Here is a 23,590-nt window from a genome sequence, read left to right as displayed (position 1 = left end):
GCCCTGTGCTATCCAAGGCATGCCAATGAGAGGTACAAGCTGGAAAATGCTGGCTGGGCAAATTTAAAGCAGCCAAGACCTATCTTTGCAATGGCTGGCACTCACCCAGCAGATCCTGATACATCTCCCTGACCTAGAAATATTATGGGGTCATCTAAACACACGATCAGCTACTTTTCACAGAGTGTAAAACTTGCATAATGTACAAGCCATGGCCTTGCCCACTTCATGTGAGGTCTTGCTGTCAACATTTCATAGCAGTCCCACGTGCTGCAGTATCTTGTTCCCCACCTACAGCTGTTGTAGGAGCAGTCACTCAGCAACTGCAAGATCTTGTCTCTCATTCCCAGTAAGCCTGCAAGGCACCAGACTGGGGAGGCAAGCTGCTTGGAAATGCCATTTTTGATGTAGTAAGGTATGAAGATGGCCTGTGGAAGTGGCAACCAGTCCCCTGCTCAGCATGCCAGAGCAGCAATTTATGGTCCAGGTTAATGAAGTTGTGCTACAATCTCCAAATAAACACCCAGATACTGCTTTGCCTTAAACACTCATGGAGACTGCTTCTTTGTAGCACATTATCCTAGGTGCTACACTTTTTATCTCACTCAAGATAAAGTGATTATGCTTACATTATAAGGTTGCTGGCTAGTATTTGGCACCATCCTACTGCAGTGCCTGATGTAAATACCCTTGGGACAGTGCCACATTCAACTGCTCCATGCATCTGTCAAACCTTGCTGGAGATCCAGAGTGGGGAAAAAATAGACATGTAACTTTGGAAACTGTCAGTAAGATCTCCGAGCATCTGATGAAAGCATTTTTCTTTTCTGGTTTGCATCCAAGCATACTTATTCAAATGCTGGAACAAATGGGTCTGTCTGGTGCTGATCATCAAGCACAGCTGAGCTGAGCTTGATACACAGCCCAAAGCGATGAGCAGAGAAAAACATGGGCCTTCCAAATGAAAGAACACAAAATGCTCCTTCAGAATCACAACTGCCTGGCAAACAGAGCCTACACATAATTCCACCTCACTTTTCAGGAAGGTAAGTTACATGTTATCAAAGAACAAGCATTTAGCTTCAGTCATTCAACCTCATTAACTATAGATGCATGTTCTGAGGACTGCTACCACACAATTGCTAAGCATATACAGTGCGCACATCATGCAACGAAGAAGATACAAGTCATCAACACGTGTAGAGGTTCTCTTACCTTTGGGCAGTGACAAGGAAGGTAAGTGTTTCCTCTTGTCCAGACAAGTGGCTTGTGTCAAAGATTACACTGAACTCATACTGCTCAAAGAAAGAATGGCATTTAGTGACACTGCTTCAAAACATGCTTAATCTGAAGCTTCACCTATATTTTACTGGTCTAGCTAAAAACAAGTAGCATATTTTGATATACTTAAAAGAGCCCCCTCTACTGCAAAGTAGCAAAGGTTTAACTTTGCAATTGCTAGTCAATTCAAATAGTACAGAATCTGATTCTTCATTGAGAGAAGGCCTTTATTAGAACTGCTATTAAAAGATATTTTGGAAGCTAAGTATCTGCCAGTGGAAGAGCTTTCTAGCATAAGATCATTACTGAAATTACCTCAGCACCACTGCACACACTCATCACTGCCCAAGAAATCTCTGAATGAATCTTTCATGCACAGGCACACACAGACATTGGGAACAACCAGCACTAGCTAAAGCACCATCCAGGCCACTAACAAAGCTGAATGCAATCAGGTGTTAATCTTGAATTGAGGATCTACAGGGTTGATCATTGTAATATGTGGAATATTAATGTCACTACATTAGTGACATTAAATATTCCACACAGTAACATTTCTATTTAACTGGAAAGCCCAAGTGAAACAGTTTCCAAATTCATGCTAATTTCAAGATCATCCTGAAATTATGCCTCTTCTCAACTTCCTGGGTTGGTCACTGTATAGTTCTGGAAAGGACGGGGTTGGATTTTTACATATAACGAGAGAGCTCATCTGCTACTACCCAATATTCCACTAAGGTTTTGGTTGCTACAACTCTTGCAACATTTTTTTTAAGACTATTTAATTGCAGTGCACAAGTTATTGCTTTTGCCTGTATCTGGTGAATACATTTTGCCCTCCCACAACCATGAAGGGCCTGGATATCTGTGTTAGGAAGCTACACAAAGAATCAGTCACAGGCATTTAACAGAGCAGTTATCCCTCCTGACACTCCTTGAAGAAAAAGGGGGGAACAAACCATCACTCTACAAATGAAAATATCATAACATTACCCTAGATTTTGATCTCATGAAAGGAAATTCCACGCTGCACTTGAGAAAGTCTGACTCCAGCAACTCACAGGAAATTCCCTGCTCCTCCTGTAAGAAAATAAAAAGACCACAAAATGATCGAGAAAGACTACTAAGAAATGTCACTGAGGTAAAATATATTAGAAAATAAAACGTTTCCCACCATAATGCTGTTATCACCCAAAATGCTTTTCCTAGAATACGCAAAGTGTGGTGTTGCACTTCTTCAGTCTGCTTCAGTGCTGAGATGTGGTCAACCACCTGAACATGCTCTGAGAGACGGGTCACAGGGAAATACTGCATACCCAAACACACTGGAGCCACCAGCAGTTCTTGGGTGACTCAGACCATCAGCTGTTCCCTTCACTTTTTAAAAGGCAGCCTTCAAATGTTCCAGAATACGTTTCCCACAGCACTATTTTTCAAGTAGAGATATCACAAAGAGAGAATTGTATTGGGCAACACTGACTAAATTAGGTCATGCTCAGACACTGGAGAAAACTTCATCTCACCCTGGTGTTACTCAGTGTCTTGACCTTTGTCTCACAGGATGAACTAAAATGATATGGGCACCAACCCTTCTTTAATGACACAGCGGTGGTGTTGAGTAAATTAGGGGATGATCCTCTCCTCATGCTAAACAATAATGGAATATGAGCATTGTCAGTAACACAAATTGAAAAGTTTAGAGCACTAACATAAAAGCCAATCCATTAAAACAACAGAAATGAATCTACTGAATAGAAAGTGTTCCATTGCTCCATAAAACAGGAGTCTGGCTCCCAGTTAGCATGTTCTCATCTCTGAGTAGTCTGTCTTCATCACCATTAAAAGAAGAACTTCAGAAGATCCTAGGCCCAGTGATATATCACAGTGATGCACCAAAAGAAACATTGGTCACTCCACCAGGAAAACGTTCTGTTCAGGAGGGAAGATATCCTATCTCTGAAGATGCCTGGTACACGGACAGGTCCAGCAAGGGCAACCCAAGCACGCGGAGAGCAATAGCATACCACCTCTCCACTGAGACAATCTGGTTCGATGAGGGGGATGGTCAGAGTAGCCAATAGGCAGAACTGCGAGCCGTGTGGATTGTTATAACCAAGGAACATGGTGATGGCATCCTAAACATCTGCACAAATAGTTGGGCTATGCACCAGGGCTCACTCTTTGGATTGCACAGTTGACCAATGTTGAGCAAAGACATGCGGTCAGACAAACGGAATACAGTCAAACACAGGACTGAAAGAGTTCAATGGACTGAGAATTCACTATCTGAGAACATTGCCTGTTTGTTATATCAGAAGCTAAAGCATGATGGACAAAAGACAATGTGGGCAGCTGCTTAAAGCATGGGGGCTGCCCATACAGCTACCTGACATCACCCAGGCATGCCAAGATTGCAGTGCTTGCTCTAAGACGAGACCAAGATCATTGCCTGAAAGAATGGCGTGTTGTGGTTTTGTGATTTCTCTTGTTGGCATACCACATCAGATCATCATGCAGAACAGTGACAGTTAAAGAGTTTATGTCCTGGTTCTGTATTACCGCCATTTTGGGTTCCCAGAGGGGAGGGGCAGCATCCCCTGAGGACTTGGCACAACGAGGAAGCGGTGTGGGACTCTGGACTGGACCCCAGCCGCTCTGCCTCTGGTCATCTCAGCTTGGCATGGAGAAAAGCACATGCGTCCCTCACACTGTTGTGGTTTGACTCCTACTTTGGGTATTCTTCCCTCTCTTGTTTTGTTTGATTTGGTTAAATTTAGGAAATCCTGTTCCTCCTCAGATTGTTGTCATTGTGCTTTCTCTTTGTTAAAGCTAACTGCTCACTCTCTGCCTTTCCTTTGCCCTCTCTCCCAGATAGTGTGGCTGACGCTGGCCAGGTTATGGCAACCCCCCCCCCCCTTTTTTTTTTTCCTTTGTTCCTTTGTCCTTTGTCTCTCCTTTTTTCTTTTCCCAAGGCCTGTGCCCCCTTGTCATGGACTTACATTTAAGGGTAACCCCGTGATACAGCCCATCTTGCTAGATCATCTCCAGTGATGGCAAGTTGATTACACTGGGCCCCCTCCTCAGTCTGAGGGGGTGAGATATGCCCTGACCTGCATAGACACTGCAAGTGGGCTACTGCAGGCCTATCCAGTACCGAAAGCAAACCAAGCATATACCATCAAGGCACTTACTAAACTTTTATCTGCCTATGGGACAACTCAGGTCATTGAGAAAGACCAAGGGACTCATTTTACTGGTGCAACGAGATAATGCTGGGCAGAAGAAAATAACATCAAATGGCGAGTCCACCTGCCATATAATCTAATGGGGGCAGGCCTCCTTGGATGTTATAATGGTATTCTTAAGGCTGCCCTGAAGACAGATTCCCAGCCCCTGCAGGGGTGGATGAAAAGACTTCCATGAAACCTTGCACCTGAATGAAAGACCCCAAGACAACAGACCCAGTGCCCTGACAATGTTACAAACAGAAAGAGCCTCCCCACTTAGCATCCAAATTATGAGCACAGATACTTGGGTAAGACCCCAGACTGGCAACAAAAATTATCCTCTGCTTCCTGCACCTAAGAAGGTACCCATAGAATAAAATGGCCTTGGAAGGTGCAGGCAGGGTCTAAGTGATGTGGCCTACTTGTGCCTTGGGGGAGATTACTGGAGGTGGGAGGCTCAGTAGTCCCTCCAGTAATAGATACATGGCCTACTGTTGTTGTAGTCAACACTCCAATCTTCATTGCTAAAGGGACCCCCATCATGTCCCTGTTGCAGATCTGGGCACCCTCTGTGGTGCCTGATATAGCTATGCAGCTGCAGACATCTGGCCAGAAGGTGTGGTACAGGCAGCTGAGGCATGCCCACATCTCCTAGACCCATTTAAGAGAAGACTACCACTGGGGAAGGATATCTTTTGGAGACTGCTCGTTGTGGAGGCTTTCAATGAGCCAAGGATAAGGGTAAGCTCCATACATTCTTCTCTAACATAACAACCTGTTTAGCCTAACTTTTCTGTATATTTTCTAAGTATAACATCAGTATATTCACTGATTACAAAGGCACATTTCTCAAATCACTCATGAGTTCTGCTTCAAATGTGTACTTCAGTGTAAGCATTTGCATGAGTACCATTCTTGAATGGAACAAGCACATGTTGAAGTGGTTTCCTGAAACATGGACTCAGGCTATAAGCATCTCCAGGAAATGTCTCTCTTGGTTTCATGTTTTGATCTGAGAACAGCTTTAGTGCTCTACAGACATTACCATAGCCACAAGTCTGACTGCATCCAGAGTTTTGATCTTTCAACTGTTTTCTGAAGATCTCCAAAACCATGGTTCAATTCGCAGAGCATGCTGATAGACAATTATACCCCTAATGTAATTTTTCTCCTCTAATTTAGTATTTGACTAGTTTCACATGTAAAGAAAATAATCTACAGAGAAAATCCATGCATACTTTGAGATTGCAAGAAACAACTTCAGTAGTGATCACCGCCAGAGCAGTGGCCTCCATGTTCATTTTTTCTATGGATTTATTTCCTTGCAGTCTTCTGTGTAATTCTATTTCCAACATTATAAAAAATGGCACTGCCCAGCGAGTCAGCTATCTAGATTCAGCTGTACGAAGCTGTCATCTTCCTATTCTAGGTCAGATTTTCTCCTCCATTTAACACAAAGGAACAGAGAAAGTGCCTTACGAGTGAAGCATTTCCTTCACTTGCCTTTTCTGCTCAGCAATCTGGGAACTTTTCTAGTTTTATGTGGATGATCCAGTGTATACACACTCTGAGCAGCTGCGCAACCAAATGAAAAATTTCACAGTTGTTTCCTCTGGGAACATTCTTAGTTCTGTGTTGTTCCAACATCTCTTGCTGTCTAGCTGTAGCAACCTATGAACTCTCTTTCATCATCTCCCTGTCTCTGCTCAGTCAAGAGAGATTTCTATTTACATAGCTGTCTGGTGGTGACAGTGACCAGACAGACCCAAGAGGCTGCCTCCTTTCCTCAAGTCTGTATCACTTCAGAGATGTCAAAAAACATGATAACAGAAGAACGATCATCTTGATAATGGAAGAAGTGCAGTTTTTCTTCATTTTGCAAATTGGGGGCTGCCTGCCTCTGCAGCCCTGACAACAGGCAAGCAGATGCCAGTTGTTTATAACAGTCTGTTAAGGAAACGACAGATAAAACTGCATTGACCACTTCTATTGTCACTACTTGCAACAGCTTAATAGATGTACTGACATTGACTCGAAGGACCTTCTGGCTTCATTAGCATACCATCCAGTTTAATGATTAATAAAACATTACGCATGCTGCAAAGTCAAACTGCTCAGAGCCAGGAAATAACATGAATAAGTTTGCTGAACCACTGGTTCGGTATTCTAAACATTTCTATACTACCAAGCAGAGTTTCTAATTTGCTTAGAAAATGCAGCCAAAGGGGATGGAAGCCTCTCTTCTGGTTACAGAATACGAAGTTTTATCCAGAAAACTTTGTCTTTCTTCTGAAACACTTCACAGCATTTCATATTTTTGGAGAGTCAGTGAGATAAACAGTGAGCTAATTAGCCAAATAGCTGTAGTGCTGCATAACAAATGAAGACTGGGGTGTGAGAAACACACAGCTTAGGATGACTAACAGTCTGTTTCTTCAAACAGAAAGAAAAGTTCTTGGTAATTATAATAAGAACAAAGAACTCAACTGTTTCAAACTCTATTGAAAGGGGTACATGAGGAAAGAACAACCCAATGGAAAGTCTGTAGCATAATGCTGTCATGTGCTGGGGCATTTAATCAGAGGGTGATCAGAAATGTAAATGGCTTTATTTCTGGAAGTTCTTGTTTTGAAGTGTAAGTATCCTGTGTGGTTTCAACTGACTGAGTAGTGCAAGAAGCTGATAATGATCATATTAATATAGTATGGTAAAAATAGCAACCCAGAAATGTTGCTATTTGTTAAATTTATAACTTGAAAATGAAAGAACTTCTGCAATTCTTGTATTATTCCTGCCTCAGATCCACCTCTTGGCTGTTTCAGATACTAATTTGGTACACCACAGTGCCTGCACCAAGGGACACATGGTTATTTTCTCCATTGGCATCTTTGACAGTACATGTTTTGGTAGAAGCGGGTACTGAACAAGGGAGTTCAGAGTATATCTGACTATTGTCTGACAACACAGGAGATGCTTTGGAGCAATCTCTCCTTACATGCTTGCCCTTAAAACTACATTGTAGTCCTTATTGCCTCAAACAACTCAGATACCTAACCAGAAGAAATCTCATAGATTAATTTGCTTAAGATAGGTGAACAATGCATTTAGCTTTCAGAAAGCATTTCAACACGAGTAAAGCATTTTGACCACACAGATGGGATGCTGGACACTATCCTTTTGCTGACTGCACCTTGCTCATCATTTAACACACAGAACAGCTCCAGATTTTGCTCTTTCCCAATCAGAAATATCACTGGACTGCCTGATATCTGCTTGCTTTTCAGGACACAAAAGTTAGGCTGTCACTGAAGAAATAGCCTGTCAGTACCAGAACAGATTGTACTAAGCAAGTCTTTGATTGCATGCATTCTGGCAATTAGAAAGATTGTTTTTCCTTAGTATTTGATGGGCCTAACATTCTCCTGGTACAAAGGTAGGACCAGTGCCAGCTTGAGCACAAGACTCAAATATTTTAGGGATGATTGTGGAGAAGATCATTTATTACAACCAAACCCTGCTCAAAGACAATTGCCATTTGTGACCCCTCTTCTAGAAACAGACTATTATTATTATTTATTTTTTAAACAAGATTTCTTATAGATTGTTTACTTTGAAGGGCAATTTCCAACTTGGTTAACCGCCAAATCTAAGGGAATGTCCTATGAAAAAAAAAGAAAGAAAGAAATGCCAGTGGAAAAAAAGATAAAGACTGCCTCTGGGAAGTTTCCACAGTGACACACCAACATAGTACACTGCTCCTTGTTATGCTCTCCTTCCTGAGCATGGATGACCAGATGCAGACAGCATATGTTAAATGGCAAAAGAAGGGTGCTGAGATATCCTCAGTTTCATCTCGATAAGCAGTTTTCATACCAGAATGCACATGCATTTTCCCTTAAGAATCTCACATAGCTGGCAATGATAACTTATTCATCAGCTGATACAGCCCTCTTCCACCTCATTCATGTCCAAACAAAAATCTCCAGACTTAAAGGAAAAATATTTCTGCCTTTCTGACCGAGCAGTTCCTCTACCACCATCTGTTTTCATTTTTCCTATCCTTAAGGTTATTCATTTCTCCTCGGTGAAAAAGCAACTTTCCTCTGACTTCATGTCACCCCCAGCCCAGAATCAATCACACACTCTCCAACCTGTCCCCACCCCCATCCAAGATTAGCTGCAATACCGACACCTCAAACAACTCCTCATGTAATCTCCCCCAGCCTGTTTACTTCCCTTCAGCACCCAAAACTTAATCTATTTGACAGTTCTTTTACCAAATTATGATTATCAGCAAAGGCAAACAAATGTAAAAGTACAGGCCACTTGTGTTGCATTTTGCACTTACAGTGATCTCACAGAGCAAGTGTGAACTCAGTTTCCTAACACTCCTTTAATGAGTGCCAGCTCTGCACTCATATATATATATATATATAATCAACACGGACTCTGTCTTGTCTGTCTTGAAGTAGATACTTGTATCTCAATAATTTCAACTTACCCTTCCTAACCTTGGTGTAAGTCCTTTAGTAACCTCCCCCACTGTGTGTTTCCCAAAGGTCTTGAGAGCATAATTTTTATTTTGATCCTGCCCTTAGCTCTCCCTGCCTCCCAATCCTCTTAATGTCTTCACTGCAACTTCAAGGATATAAATATTTGTAAATTCATTTAAGAGCCACCTGAGGATACTGATGCATTTCTTTCCACAGCAACAGAGGTCACCAAATAAAGTGGGTCACAGGTACCCACAAGTACAGAGCAATTAGGAAAGTCTCTATTCCTGAAACCTTGGGAATTTTGTCAATAAAAAGACTGTCCCAGGCTGAGTCTCCCTGTGACTGTGAATAATTTTGGTAATCTTGGTGGTCCTTTCTCCTGTATGTAACAGCATGGATTTTCTAACACAAGTACCCAGACAAAATGCTTTCCTCCTAAACAGAGCTTTTGCTGGGTATTTTTGCTGCAGTTGGGCCGGGGCAATCCCAGGTATTTATAAAAACTGGGAGAACAACCCCTTGAGAGCAGCCCTGCAGAAAAGATCTGGGGATCCTGGTAGACAAGAAGCTGGACTTGAGACAGCAGTGTGCACTTCCAGCCTGTAAGGCCAACTGTGTTCTGGGCTGCATTAAAAAAGGGGTGGCCAACAGGGAGAGGAAGGTGATTGTCCCGTCCCCCTCTACTCAGCTCTTCTGAGGCTCCATCTGCAGGGCCCCCAGTACAGGAAGGATGTGGAGCTCTTGGAAAAGGTCCAGAGGAAGGCCACTAAGATGATCAGAGGGCTGGAGCACCTCTCCTATGAAGAAAGGTTGAGGTTTAGCTTGTTTAGCTTGGAGAAGAGAAGGCTCCAGGGAGACCTCATTGTGGCCTTCCAATAGTTGAAAGGAGTATATAAACAGGAGGGGGAACAGCTGCTTACAAGGATGTATAGTGACAGGACAAGGGGAATGGTTTAAAGCTAAGATGGGGGAGATTTAGGTAAGATATTAGGGGGAAGTTTTTCACCCAGAGGGTGGCGACACACTGGAACAGGCTGCCCAAGGAGGTTGTGGATGCCCCATCTCTGGAGGCATTCAAGGCCAGGCTGGATGTGGCTCTGGGCAGTCTGGTCTGGTGGCTAGCAACCCTGCCCACAGCAGGGGTGTTGAAACTCATCATCATTATGATCCTTTTCAACCTAGGCCAATCTATGATTCTATGATTTTAAAACTGCAGGAACACAAGATGGTTTACTGGTATTGTTTATAGCTAACTCTTCCTGGCACTGCATCATAATTCAAGCAGAAGATACCTGCCTTGACTGCAATGATGGGTCTGATTTACAGCAAATCCCTGTTAGAAGTTACTCATTACTGTTCCTAAATGCTCTTCATGTCTCTGTGTCATTTGTACAACTAGCAGCTAGTGCCTGCTTTCACCTCTAAGCCATATCTTTCTGAATTTAAAACTAATATTTCATTTATGATTCCCAGGCCTAACTCTGCCATGTACCAGCCTCCCCCAGCTCATTCAGCTCCTAGCGTATGCATCAGTAACTCACATTTAAAAGTCACAGTACCTCGCAGACTGAGGCCAGAAGTTTTGGAGTTTGAGTCCCTGTTCCCATGGGCAGACCATGAGGCTTCTCATGAGCTCCAAGCGTGTGATTTGGCCTGGGAAAAAGACCCTATTACTGGCAGCAGCTTTCAAGATGGTTGGCAGTGGTCCAGTACAGGTGGTCATTGCTTTAAAAGCCATCAAAAGTACATTTCTCACATGCACTTCTGTGAGTTTTGCTCTCAGAGCAAAAGCCTCTTGAGTTTTATTCCATTTTTTTCACATGGGTTATTCAACAGCTTCAAGCAACTCCTGAGCCTTGTGTTCAGAAACTCTCCTAAGCGCACTTCTTCACTTACCAAAACAAAATATGCAACAAGAAGCCACAGAAATAAGATTAATTTCTACCATTAATTTTGTTTTTAAGAGGGGTTTTAATCCTTCAACATAACAGCCCTGTTGCCTGAGCTTTTATTAGATTCTTCTGTTTTAAATGATTTCCAAATATTGGTGGAATGCAAGCAACAATGTGAATAATATGAAGGACAATTCACCAATAAACCAGAGGCAGCTATCATATGTAAGTTATTGTTAATCAGTGCATGATAGGAGAAACATTATAGGGAAAAAAATACAGATTAAACAGACAATCAGCTACACGGTGTCATGAAACTGACATCTATTTACTCCCCTGACTATAATGACTGAAGAACATTGGATAGGCGATCTAATTACACGATAGAATAAAAAGATTTTTTTGTGTTGCAAGGATCTGCCTTAAAGGCACCACGGGGACTCCAAGTTTTCCTTCACACAGATATTTCCAACACACAGATATTCCCCCAATAAATTAAGTCAGCAAGTGTGATGTACAGGATTCTGCAGCTGTACAAACTGCTGTTTCATTGGCAAAGACCCTCGTCATGCTTGTGCTTGCATGAGCAAGCAAAATCACACTACCCCAACTACGCTGACACACATACAACCAAACACACACACAAAAATCTGGAAGACCAGGGTGTCTAGACCTCTAATTCCAACAATGAATCAATTCTTGGATTCATTAACAGAAAACAAGTTTGAAAGGTGATGGAGGAACCTCTTCAGTTGTTTCAGAAAAAAAAGAAGAAGGAGGGGGAAAAAAAGTTTTCTTTGGCTTCAGAGAGAGATTTCCTGCCCTATTCCATGATCTCATTAGTGAATGATGCAGGCACACCCCACCCCCAAGCACAGAAAGCCTGGCTTGAAACATCTTGGATTTGCTGCTTATTTTGCAAAAACAACTATTTCTATGTAATTAATTAGAGCCTCCCTCCTCTTCCCTCCCCTCCCTGGATGGAACCTATTTATAGACCATGAGATCACCAATCCTAACCATCACAGAAAATCTTTGAGGAAAAAGGGAGAGAAAAACAAAAGCTTTTCTATTTGCTGGATATTCCCAGCATTCTCATTCTCCCTCCTTCTCTCTCACAGCATTCATATTAACCAGAGAACAGATACTATGGCAGATTTTTAAAGCACACCATCTCAGAGGTTTTTGAACAAGGCAATAAAACTAGTTGTGGTTTTGCAGCTTCTCTCTTTATAGGACCTGCAGGGCAGTTGATGAAGCTGTAAGGAGAAAGGGGGATTTAGTGCCACCCTGAGAAGTTTCATCTCCTCTACTTTCACACTGACTTCCATTTTCAGTCTTCAAACTGGACTTGCATCAGCTTCCACTACACAAGCTGTACCATTCTCTTCCCCATAACTGATGAGAACTGCTGATCTTCATTTCTACAGAGGGGAAAATAATAAGAAACATTGCCAAGACCTATTGTCCCCTACAACTTTTAGGTCAGTTGTCATGCATCCATTATGAGGTTGACTATATTTCAGACAAGCTGCTCCTTTCCCTTTTCCCTATGTGTTGATGTCTAGCTATGCTTACTCAGGAAGTAACTAGGAGCAGTTTAAAAGTCAGGCTTCCACCTGCCCTCACAGCAACTTTCATCCCATCAAGCGATACCCAGCTCATGCCAGTGGATATTAGCAATATAAAGAATGCTAGTTAAATTTGGGCACAATAGGCCAAAAGACTAAGGGATTACAGAGACTGTTATTTAGAACAAGCTAAAAACTATAAACCATGGTAGCCTGTTTTTACAGCAAGTGCATTGCCCACAGTGCCCACTGTGGAATTGCCCAGATGAGTAAAGACTGGAAACACCACACTTTCCCTGGAATCCCTTTACTATGTTTTAGGACAGAGATGAGAACCTAATTCTGCCTTTATAGCCTTTCACAGACAGTGGTAAAAAAGGAGCAGTAGCAGAAAATAGTTCTCAACACAGCAAATAAGTCGTTGTTGGAATTTGGATGTTAATGACAAGATTGCATTTCTCCTCTCCCCAGCAGCAATTAACATCTCAAAAGTTACATCATTGCTGACATCATCAGTTCAGGAACTTGTGCTGGAGCGCTGGCCCCTGCAGCCATATCCATGCCTCAGGGACCATAATTTACCTCACACTTGGCATTCTCATTGAATTTCTCAGCTCAGGGTCTGCTGGTCTAGTCAGGATAATCTCAGGCTCCTGAAAGCCTCTCTTAACTCCTGAACATGACCCAAAACAAATGTTTTCCCAGGGCCAGAAAGTAAGAACTGCCTTTCCTCCCCATCTCCATGTGGCTCAAGTACTTTTCTGCTGGGAAAGGAACCACTGGAGCTGAAAAGGTTCAGGGGAGACAGATGTGTAGTGGCCAGCAGTTACCAGACTGGAGGTACTGGAACTGCCACAAGGAAGCCTCCCACTATGCCATTTCCCAGGCACTTTGCTGATCTATAAGACCAAGCAGTTTTGAGAGCTTCACCTAGCTACTTCATGCAAAAGCTCCTCCGTGCTTTTAATGCTCAGTTCGAGGGGTGCCTTTGGGATGTAAGGATGGGATGCATTAGAATAATGTCAATACCAGTCCTGGTGGCAGTTCATTCATTTTCTATCAAACAAAAATAAACAAAACAAAAACTTTAAGCTGTTCCCCGCAAAAACATCCCCCATAAACCTGAAAGTCTGAGAACGCAAACAGTGAATGCACCCAAAAAGATAAGGGGACAGTGATTTAAAGGGGAAACTGTTATCATTAGGTAAGACCTGCTAAACTACTCTGCCCTATCTGGAGAAAGATTATAGGGACATGCAGGATTCCAGACTTGATCAAGTGTTGCTACAATATTTATACTATCTACTTGTTCATATATTACCATTTTCAACAAAATTCAATAACAAATTCAACTTCAGTTTTCCATACACACACATGCATGCACAAATACATTGCTCCATTCATTAGGAAGGCACAAGGTGAAATAAAACATTGTGTACTTGCAGCCAAGCAGAAGAAACTATTTCCTACAGCCAAAGCCAATAATAGACACAAACCACAAATAACCCAGACCCAGACACTTCACCACAGGTATTTTGTACCCCCACTTTATTACCAACAATAGATATTATCATTGAGGGGCCAAACATGTACATACAATGTGTACATTTGCAAGGGTCTTTCAGTAGACTGCAATACACACCATTTATTTTTGCATGAGCTTTCCAGCTTGGTAATGGAAATGCTGGCAAACATCACTTCTAATGTGAATTTGGATCACATAGATCATTTAATATTCTTATTTTTCAGGGTCAGGGTCATGGGCTACACAGCCAGTTTAGCTTAGCTGCAGCCCAAGGGGCAACTGCTCCTTTCCCAGTGCACCTGATTTACTGACAGAAACCAGTGACCAGGCCCATCTCTGCTATAGAGCCATCACAGAAAAGGAGAACGACAAAGGGAGCAGCACTGCAAATGGATGTCTAAGAGTAGCAACAGGAGAGCAAATATGGGAGCAGATAAAGCTAGAGCCAGTTTAACTAGGGCTTGATTCACTAACTGCTGTCTAACATAGCTACCTTGGTAGACAAATCTTTTGTTGCCTTCTCTTAAAATAATGTTTTTCTTTTATTCCAAGAGAATCAGAGTTGTCTCTTTTGAAAGCACCTAGTGTCACAGACTGCCATGATGCAAGCAACCAGCCTTCTGTATCCAACAACAGGACATCAAAAAATTAGGAACAAAATAGCAGGAGGCCAGCTGAACCTCCACCACATGCAAGGCGAATGGAAAATGGGCTGAGCAACCTCCTCTCCATTTGGATCACGGCTTTGGGTGCTGCTCTCAAGCAAGATACCAGTGCAGGCTACAGGCACTCCAGTATCAAGAACAGTCCTTGAGATATCAATACAGACAAACGCAAAGCTGGAAACAGCCTAAGCCTAATCCCAGCTCCATTTCCTTCAGGTACTTGTGCTTTATTTTATAATTGGTACCTCTACACATCTGGTTCAACAATTCTCTGAAGCAACCAGAGGCTGACATGGAGACAACTCTAAATTGTAAGCCAACTGTGACTGGAACTTCAGTGTATACTACTACTTGCAAGATAAACATTTTAAAAGGATGGATTCAGGACACATTTGCTTCCTCTCATCTTAAAAAAGAAATTTGCAAAAGGCAATCTAGTGAACTACTGCCAGTGTTAAGAATCATTTTTTCAAGTTAGACTAAAGATTTCAGGAAAATAAAAAACAGCAACAGAGCAAGTGATGTCATCTATCTGGACTTGTGAAAAGCATTCAACGCTTGACATGTTCTGCTGACATCCCTAAACTGGAAAGATGTGGATCTGATGTTCAGGTGGAGACCAGTGATGAGCGTTATTCCTCAGCTGCCAGTATTGGGACTGATATCATTTAACAGCTCTGTGGTGACATGGACGGTGTACCCTCAGCAAATCTGCAGACAATACCAAGCTGCATGGTGCAGTCAACATGCTGAAGAGATGCCATCAAAAGAGTCCTGGACAGGCTTGAGAAGTGGGTCCATGAGAACATAATGAAGTTCATCAAGATCAAGTACAAAGCCCTGCATCTGGACTGGGGCAATTCCAGTGCAGGCTGTGCAGAGAATAAATTGAAAGCAGACTTGAGAAGAACTCTATACAGTGCTGGCTGATGAAAAGTTAGTAGTTGGTAATACACACCTGCAGCTGAGAAAGCCAGTCATATCCTGGCCTGTATCAAAAGAGGGGTGGCCAGCAGGGTGAGGAAGGTGACTGTCCCCCTTTACTCTGCCCACACCAGGTGCCACCTAAACTACCATGTCCAGACCTAGGGCACAAGGACATGAACATGTTGGAGCAGGTATAGAGGAGGGTCATGAAGACTATCAGTGGGCTGGAGCACTTCTCTTGTGAAGATAGGCTGACAGCTGGGGCTGGTCCACCTGGAGAAGAGAAGGTTCTGGAGAGATCTTCTAATGACCTTCCAGTACTTAAATGGGGCTCATAAGAAAGCTGGAGATGGATCCCTGTCATGGAGTTATCTAATCAATATGCATCAGTGATGGGAACAGCATGCTGACAGGCCCACCAGCACAAAAAGGGAAAGGGGAAGGGGACGGAAATGGGAGTTGGGCCCAAAAACAGAACAGCAACAACAATCTGAGGAGGAAAGTTAATTTACCAGCCATGATATCAGAATGCAAGATAGCACAATATAATACAATATAATTGGAATTGAGGCTAATAAATAAATGAGAGAGTGTCCAAACCCAAATGCCTTACTCTGAACTGAAGGCAAAATAGCGGGTAGCACACCCACACACTGCCAGGAAGAGAGAGTCCCATGATTTGTAGGCCTAAGTCCCTGAGGTATGCAGTTCGTCTTCTGAGAACCAGGTATCCAAAAAAATGTTAGTCCACAGAACTGGAGTATGAACTCTTTAATTCCCCAAGCTTTACATGATGATAAGATGTGGAATACCGATAGCAAAAATCATAAAACCATGATAACCCTTTATCAGGGAGTGCAGTGATAGGACGAAGGATAATGGCTGGTTGTTTTCTTTGTTTGTTTTAATTCTCTTTTAAGGGATAAGTTTAGACTCAGAAGAAATCCTTCACTGTAAGGCTGGTGAAGCATTGAAACAGATTCCCAGACTAGCTGTGGACGCCCTATTCAAGGAAGTGTTCAAGGCCAGGTTGAATGGGGCTTCAGGCAACCTGGTCTAATCCCTGCCCATAGCAGGGATGTTGGAACTGGACGATCTTTAAGGTCCTTTCCAACACAAAACATTCTATGATACTATGAAAATGAGACTTAGATGCCAGGAAACTCACAAAAAACGGAGACTTAAATGCCAGAAAAATTCCCCGATCCCCAAAATACTAAATCTTTGTGCACTGAATTGTTACAAAACAGTGCTTATTTCAAAACCAGTTTGCAAACCAACATAAAACCTTTGCTTATAAAAATGTGAAGATGCAACTTTTGAAAAAAAATTACATTAGCTACTACATGCTCTAATATAATACTAAGCCCAGAGTAACTTCCACAAACTTGCCATGTCTTTTAAGTACCACATACAAAAGCATGGTAAAACCCTGAGAAAAAGAGTAAAGGAGGATCAAGTTTCCTCACTCCATACTGATACATCTGAAAAGAAACCACCATTGCACGAAAAATAATACAATAAATTCACTTAAATTCAGCAACAATATAGACTCTATTATTCCCAGGAAAGCTTTCATATCATACAATCATAGAATCATAGAATGGCCTGGGTTGAAAAGGACCATAATGATCATTGAGTTTCAACCCCCCTGCCATGGGCAGGGTTGCCAACCACCAAATCAGACTGCCACATGCAGTCTGGCCTTGAATGCCTCCAGGGATGGGGCATCCACAACCTCCTTGGGCAACCTGTTCCAGTGCACCACCACCCTGTGAGTTAAAAATTTCCACCTGAGCCTCCCCTGTCTTAGTTTTAAACCATTCCCCCTTGTCCTATCACTATCCACTCTTGTAAACAGCTGTTCCCCCTCCTGTTTATATGCTCCTTTCAATTATTGAAAGGCCACAATGAGGTCTCCCCAGAGCCTTCTCTTCTCCAAGCCCCGAACCCTCAACCTTTCTTCAAGGAGAGGTGTTCCAGCCCTCTGATCATCTTAGTGGTCCTCCTGTGGACCATTCCAAGAGCTCTGCGTCTTTCTTGTTCTGAGGGCCCCATGCCTAGACGCAGTACTGCAGATGGGGCCTCACAAGAGCTGAGTAGAGGGGGACGGGACAATCACCTCCCTCTCCCTGCTGACCACCCCTTTTTTAATGCAGCCCAGAACACAGCTGGCCTTCTGGGCTGCAAGTGCATGCTGCTGGCTCATGTCCAGCTCCTCATCCACCAGGACCCTTGAGTCTTCTCCCCCAGGGCTGCTCTCAAGGGGTCCTTCCCCTAGTCTGTATAAATACTTGGGATTGCCCTGACCCAAGTACAGCACCTTGCACTTGGCCTTGTTGAACCTCATTAGGTTCTGATGGGCCCACGTCTCCAGCCTGTCCAGGTCCCTCTGGATGTTTTCCCTTCCTCCAGTGCACTGCTTGGCTTGGTAACATCTGCAAAATTGCTGAGGGTGCACTCAATGCCATCATCTATGTCACTGATGAAGATGTTGAAGAACACTGGCCACAAGACTGACCCCTGATGGACAGTGCTTGTGACCAGCATCCACCTTGACATAGAACCCATAACCACAATCCTTTGGCTGCAACCAGCCAACCAGTTCTTAATTCACCAAACAGTCCATCCTTCAAATCCATATTTAAAACCAATTTAGAGAGAAGAACTACAGAAAAATTGTAGGATTAAATATCTAGACACAAGGCAATTATCTAGCAAATAAAGTTCTCCTGAGAGTCCAAAAGAAGGCATGTCCAGAATTACACACTGGCACATTTCTATATTGTTCATATCATTACACGTATAACCAACTTACATACGCATTTTAATCAGCCAGCAGTGCACTTCATTTGATTACACATTTATTTTAAATAACTGCAGATGAAAACCTGTGTTTTTGTGGGCTAGATTATTCCCTTGTGACCTGTGCATAGTAACACCAAAATAAGCTTCATATCAGTAACACGTTCTCAAGTACATGAGTGCATGCTCTTCAATAGCCCAAGCAAAACACAGGGACAGGAAAGTCATCAGGAAGAGAAAGAGCTCTGAAGTAAGCTTTCCTTCATCCTAACTACACATCTAGATGTATGTACATGCATGCACACATGTATCTCACACTATGGAATCACAGTTGCATGGCAACATCAACAGGAGAGTTGTTTTTCCAATATTACAGACAACTCCTGGGTTAAAACATTATTAATTTTCAGTAACAAAAACAAATCTTTAAAAACATGCTTCTCAACATTAAAAGCAGAAAAAAAAACACAAGGTGGCAGAAACCAAAGAATCAACACTCATTTCCTAGTGGTATTTTTGAAAGCACAGCTTGTATATGCCCACATAAGGAATCTCCTGTGTGTAAGCCATCAATTATACTGAATATTAGTGTATTCAACTGTAGTACAGCTATTCCCTCTTGGTGTTATAATGAAAAGCTTAAATTCAGAACAAGGTCAGAAAATAAATTCAAATGTCATCAACTAAACACAGTTCAACGAGAAAGCAAGTGGAAAAGCTTACTACTAAAAAAAAAATAAAATAAAAAATAAAAAACAAACTGTGATAAAAGAAAGCTTTTTTCCCTTTCTTCTCTGATGGTAATTCTCCAGTGCAAAAAATATGCAATTAAGGTAATAACAGTAATAATAAGTTTGGCATTGGGTATTTTACTGGAATTAATAAACCTTACCTCAGCATACAGTCATCAAAATCGAAAGCCAAACCAAATGCCTTTTGAAAACACACACAGGATTTTGGTCACACAGAAACCCAAATGCAAGGCACATCAGGACTTCAAAGAACAATTGGATGTTGTGTCGAGGGACATGGTTTAGTGGGAACTATCCATGATAGATGAACGGTTGGACTGGATGATCTTTTAGGTCATTTCCAACCTTGGTGATTCTATGATTCTTCCACAGAAGAAACTGATGACATGATAAATACTATATAAATATGTATATACTATATTATCTAATGACGCTGATAAAATGCAAAGATCTAAATCACTACCTTCTGCACAGGGACACTGAAAAGTTGGAAAATTGTGGGTTTTTTTGTTTGTTTGTTTGTTTTTTTTTTGTTTTTTTGTGTGTGTGTGTGTGTGTGTGTGTGTTTGCTGTTGTTTGTTTGTTTTAAAAAAAAACAAAAGCTTAGTAGTAAGGCTTTACTTTAAGAGACACTGCCTCACTGTATTAGTTATTAGTGCTCTCCTTCTCCCCTTGCTGAATGGAAATCTCTACTCTTCTCTCCTTGCAGATGGTTACAGACCAATCAAGTGCAAGTTTTCTGGCCTCCTCCCAAAAGCAGGCTGCAAAAACACCTGGCTCTGCATTCTCTGCAGCCTACCTGGTTGGGGTTCTGCTGGGGTAATCATGAGAGCAGAGTACCCTCCTCAGCCTTCTTGCCCTTCCACCCTGCTCAATAAATTCAATTTATTTTCATCAATAAATTGATGAAACAACATGGGAAGCACCATCTCTGGGATGGGGGGGGAAGTAAAACAAAAACAACCACATAGATTCAGGGTCCTCCTCCAGAGAGGTGAACATGCCTGTACCTGATAATAGGAAATTAGACTGATCTCAACTGAACCCGAAACTGGGCCAATGCTGCTCAGGGAGGGACATGCTGAGAGGAGGGAGCCAACCTTGCCTCATTCTTTAAAAGAAACCATGCTCTTCTGTGTGTGTTTGAAGGAAGAAGAAAGAATGAGCAAGAAAGAGGCAGAGGAAATAATGTAAAAGAAAAAATAGCTGGGGCTTGCCTTTTACACTGGAATCAATCAGTAGATTCCATCAGTTCATAGGAGAGTCAGAAAAATGTAGCACTGCCACCAAATAAAATCTCCTTACCATATCTGTGCAAACACTAGCTCCTCCTTGGATTTTCAGCTTAGAAGTCTTTACACCTTGCTAATCTTTTTGACTGCAAGTAAAATACAGTTGGTTTTTGTTTGTTTGGCAGGTTGTTGGTAGTTTTGGGGTTCTTTTGTTGTTGTTGGATGGGTGTTTTGTTGTTTTTTTGTTTGTTTGTTTTTTGTTTGTTCTTTAGTTTTTTTTCTTTAAGTCTTTCTAAAGACAAGACAGCTGTGGACTTCACAGAGCCCATGTCCAAAGAATGATTGACTGCAGAATCATGCCTTATGCTTAATAAGAACAGTTAAATAGAGTTTTTTCTATAGATCCTGTTAGCATCACAGGAGAAATCTGAACAACTAGATTAAAGAGAGCAATTACCACCACTTCCTTCCACAGAACTTGGCAACTCAAATGTATATATTTACACAATTCTATGGGATTTTCTGCTCAGGGTATCAGTTATCTTCTGGCACCATCTTGATCCGCCTGTCTCAGAAGTGATGAAAGGAAACTCCTACAGGAACAGAACTGACCTCTCATACCAGAAAGTCAATAGATTGAAACTTCAAGTTACAACAAAAACAACTCCCATACTCAAAGACCTCGCTGCAATCACAGCCACTAAAAGCTGTGGAAATCCTCCCTTACTTTTGCTGGTGGTACTCCAGCTTGTGGGTCCTTATTTATCATCAATGGGCTCTGCTACAGCACAGGCTGCCTTCCAGCCTCTAAAAAAGTGCTATTCACATAAGTGTATTCAATCACATTGCTGTTCTTCCTTCAGAAAACCATTCTCCTTGTAGGTTCCTGGGAAGAACAGGGCTAGGCAGTCAAACAAAACCTCCCTTAATTGGAACCACACAGATCATCCCAGGCTATTCCCCCAAGCCACTATTCTTACCTCCAAGCATAAATGTAAACAGTCAAGTTAAGAGTGATGATGAGCTACTTCCAGGGTAATCACTTTCCTCATCACAAAACCCAGAGCACAGCCCAATCTGATCAGCAGGAAATTTCTCAATGCATCTGGCATGTTACTGCAGCACCACTGAGTCTTTAGACACAAATGTCTGATAACAGCCTTCTAATCACAATTTTAAAACAAATAAACACCCCTATCCTCACAACAATTAACAGCACCTTTTTATGTTGCAAAACAATTTTTCACTCAAACCTCACCCAAAAGAAACATGCACATCATCTAAAGTATTGTCTCCTTGAATGTGGAATTTCTGCTGCTTCCTGCGGATATGTATTTGATGCTTCTCCACATCAAGTAATTTTTTAATGACAAATAGCTGAAGATTGCAAAAACTCAGATCTTTAAAGCCAGCTGGAGTTAGCTGCATGCAGTTTTGCAAGGCCTGAGTTATTTAGGATTTGGGAAATGTGCATGCTATTAACCTTCAATCTGATTTGTAAGTGTTAAGCTGCTCCTGAAAATAGGATTTAACAGTCAAACACACTGGCTCTCCCAGCTCTAAGCAGAACAAGATCTAAATTCCTGCAAAATCACGCCTTCTGAATCATTCCAATAGGGACTGTGCCAGCAGACTGGATTTTGTATTCTATTCATTGAGCTAATTTGTTGGGAAAAAATAACAGAGATTTATTTCAGATATACACAGTAAGAAGAAAATTTAGAGAACTTCTAGCAGTACTAAGTGCACAACTAAATCCAGTGTAGCAAATGTCTGCCATTCCCTCACTGTGCGAGTCAAGAGGAAAGTCTGGATCAGAAGTTTAGGCCTCAGTTCTTACCTGCTAAGACTAGGGGATAGCAAATGCATCTAATAATCTCTGCCCTGAAAAAACTGTCACTGCTTACTTAGCCTTATGGAAGCATACAAGTTAAGGTTTTACATTAGCTGTCAAGGGGGAAATTTTTCACTGAGAGCGTGGTGAGGTGCTAGAACAGGCTGCCCAGAGAAGCTGTGTGTGCCCCATCCCTGTAGGCATTCAGCCAGGTTGGGTTGGGCCCTGGGTAACTTGATCTAGTGGTTGGCAACCCTACATACAACAGAGGGGTTCGAACTAGATGATCATTCAGAGCCATTCTATGATTCTAAGGTTTTCAATAAATATTCACATGAAAGAAAAAAAAAAATATATATATATATATATATTTACAAGGGTTGTTCCCAAAGTAATGTCTCTTGTTTCATTATGTTGGTGCAAGACATCAGAGGAGGATGTTGGTAGTATGGCAGTAAAGGCTGAACCGTTCCCACCAACATTCCTTTACATTCTGTTGTTGTGTGACGGATAGCAACAGAGGGGCAGTTTGACAAAATGGTGTCTAACACGGAACTGTGTATGAAGCAAAGGTATAGAACTGATTATTTCCTCCACACTGTTATTCAATGATGCTTGATGAACATTTATGGGGACCAAACAGTGGCTGTCAGCACAGTGAGGTGGTAGATGGTTCATTTCAGCAGTGGAGACAATGATATAAAAGACCAGTCACACTCCAGACAACCACACAGCTGTCACACCACCAAATTAAGAGCTACATTGTGACAATGACTAAACTGAAGGCTCAAATTTCCAGTCAGATCCCAGGAAGCCACCACCTTTTATTTTTTTCCAACGTGATAATACCAAGCCCCATATCATCCTAAAGACTGTGGAGCACATTGCCAGTCTTGGCTGGACTGTCCTACCACACCCACCGTATAGCCTGGACTTGGCACATTTTGATTTCCATCTGGTTGGAGTGATGAAAGATAGGACTGTATGGGCAACATTTTCCTAGCAACAGCATCATCACAGCAGCTGTGAAACAGTAGATGACCTCCACTGATGCAGATTTTTATAAGCACAGCACAGAATCTTAAATTCATAGAATGGCTTGGGCAGAAAGGGACCTTAAAAGTCATCTATTTCCAACTCCTGCAATGTGGACAGGGGTGCCAACTACTAGATCAGGTTGCCCAGGGCCCCAACCAACCTGGCCTTGAATGCCCCCAGGGATGGGGCATTTTTAGACAACCTTCTCCAGCACCACGTTCATGTTCTGTGTGGGGTTTTGCTCATCACTGGAAAAATAGGCGTAGCTAAAGGTGGTAACAGCATTGAAAAACAGAGCTGAGAACTGGCTCTATCAAATGTTGCTATTGTGATCGTTGTATCTGC

The 23,590-nt window shown here is 42.2% G+C and overlaps 1 protein-coding gene across 1 annotated transcript in view; it reads right to left on the bottom strand.

The window, feature by feature from the left end:
- ITGA9 (integrin subunit alpha 9) overlaps positions 1–23,590 on the bottom strand; it is a 222,037-nt gene that overhangs the window by 53,316 nt on the left and 145,131 nt on the right. Inside the window, exons 19-20 of the mRNA XM_072329513.1 lie at positions 2,275–2,361; positions 1,216–1,295 (exon numbers count right to left, since the gene is read on the bottom strand). Coding sequence (XP_072185614.1) covers positions 1,216–1,295; positions 2,275–2,361 — 167 coding nt within the window. The remainder of the gene's footprint in view (positions 1–1,215; positions 1,296–2,274; positions 2,362–23,590) is intronic.

This window comes from Excalfactoria chinensis, chromosome 2 (assembly GCF_039878825.1).
Source record: "Excalfactoria chinensis isolate bCotChi1 chromosome 2, bCotChi1.hap2, whole genome shotgun sequence".
NCBI lineage: Eukaryota > Metazoa > Chordata > Aves > Galliformes > Phasianidae > Excalfactoria > Excalfactoria chinensis.
Note: the sequence above shows the minus strand (reverse complement) of the source record. Positions and strands in the feature narration are given on the sequence as shown.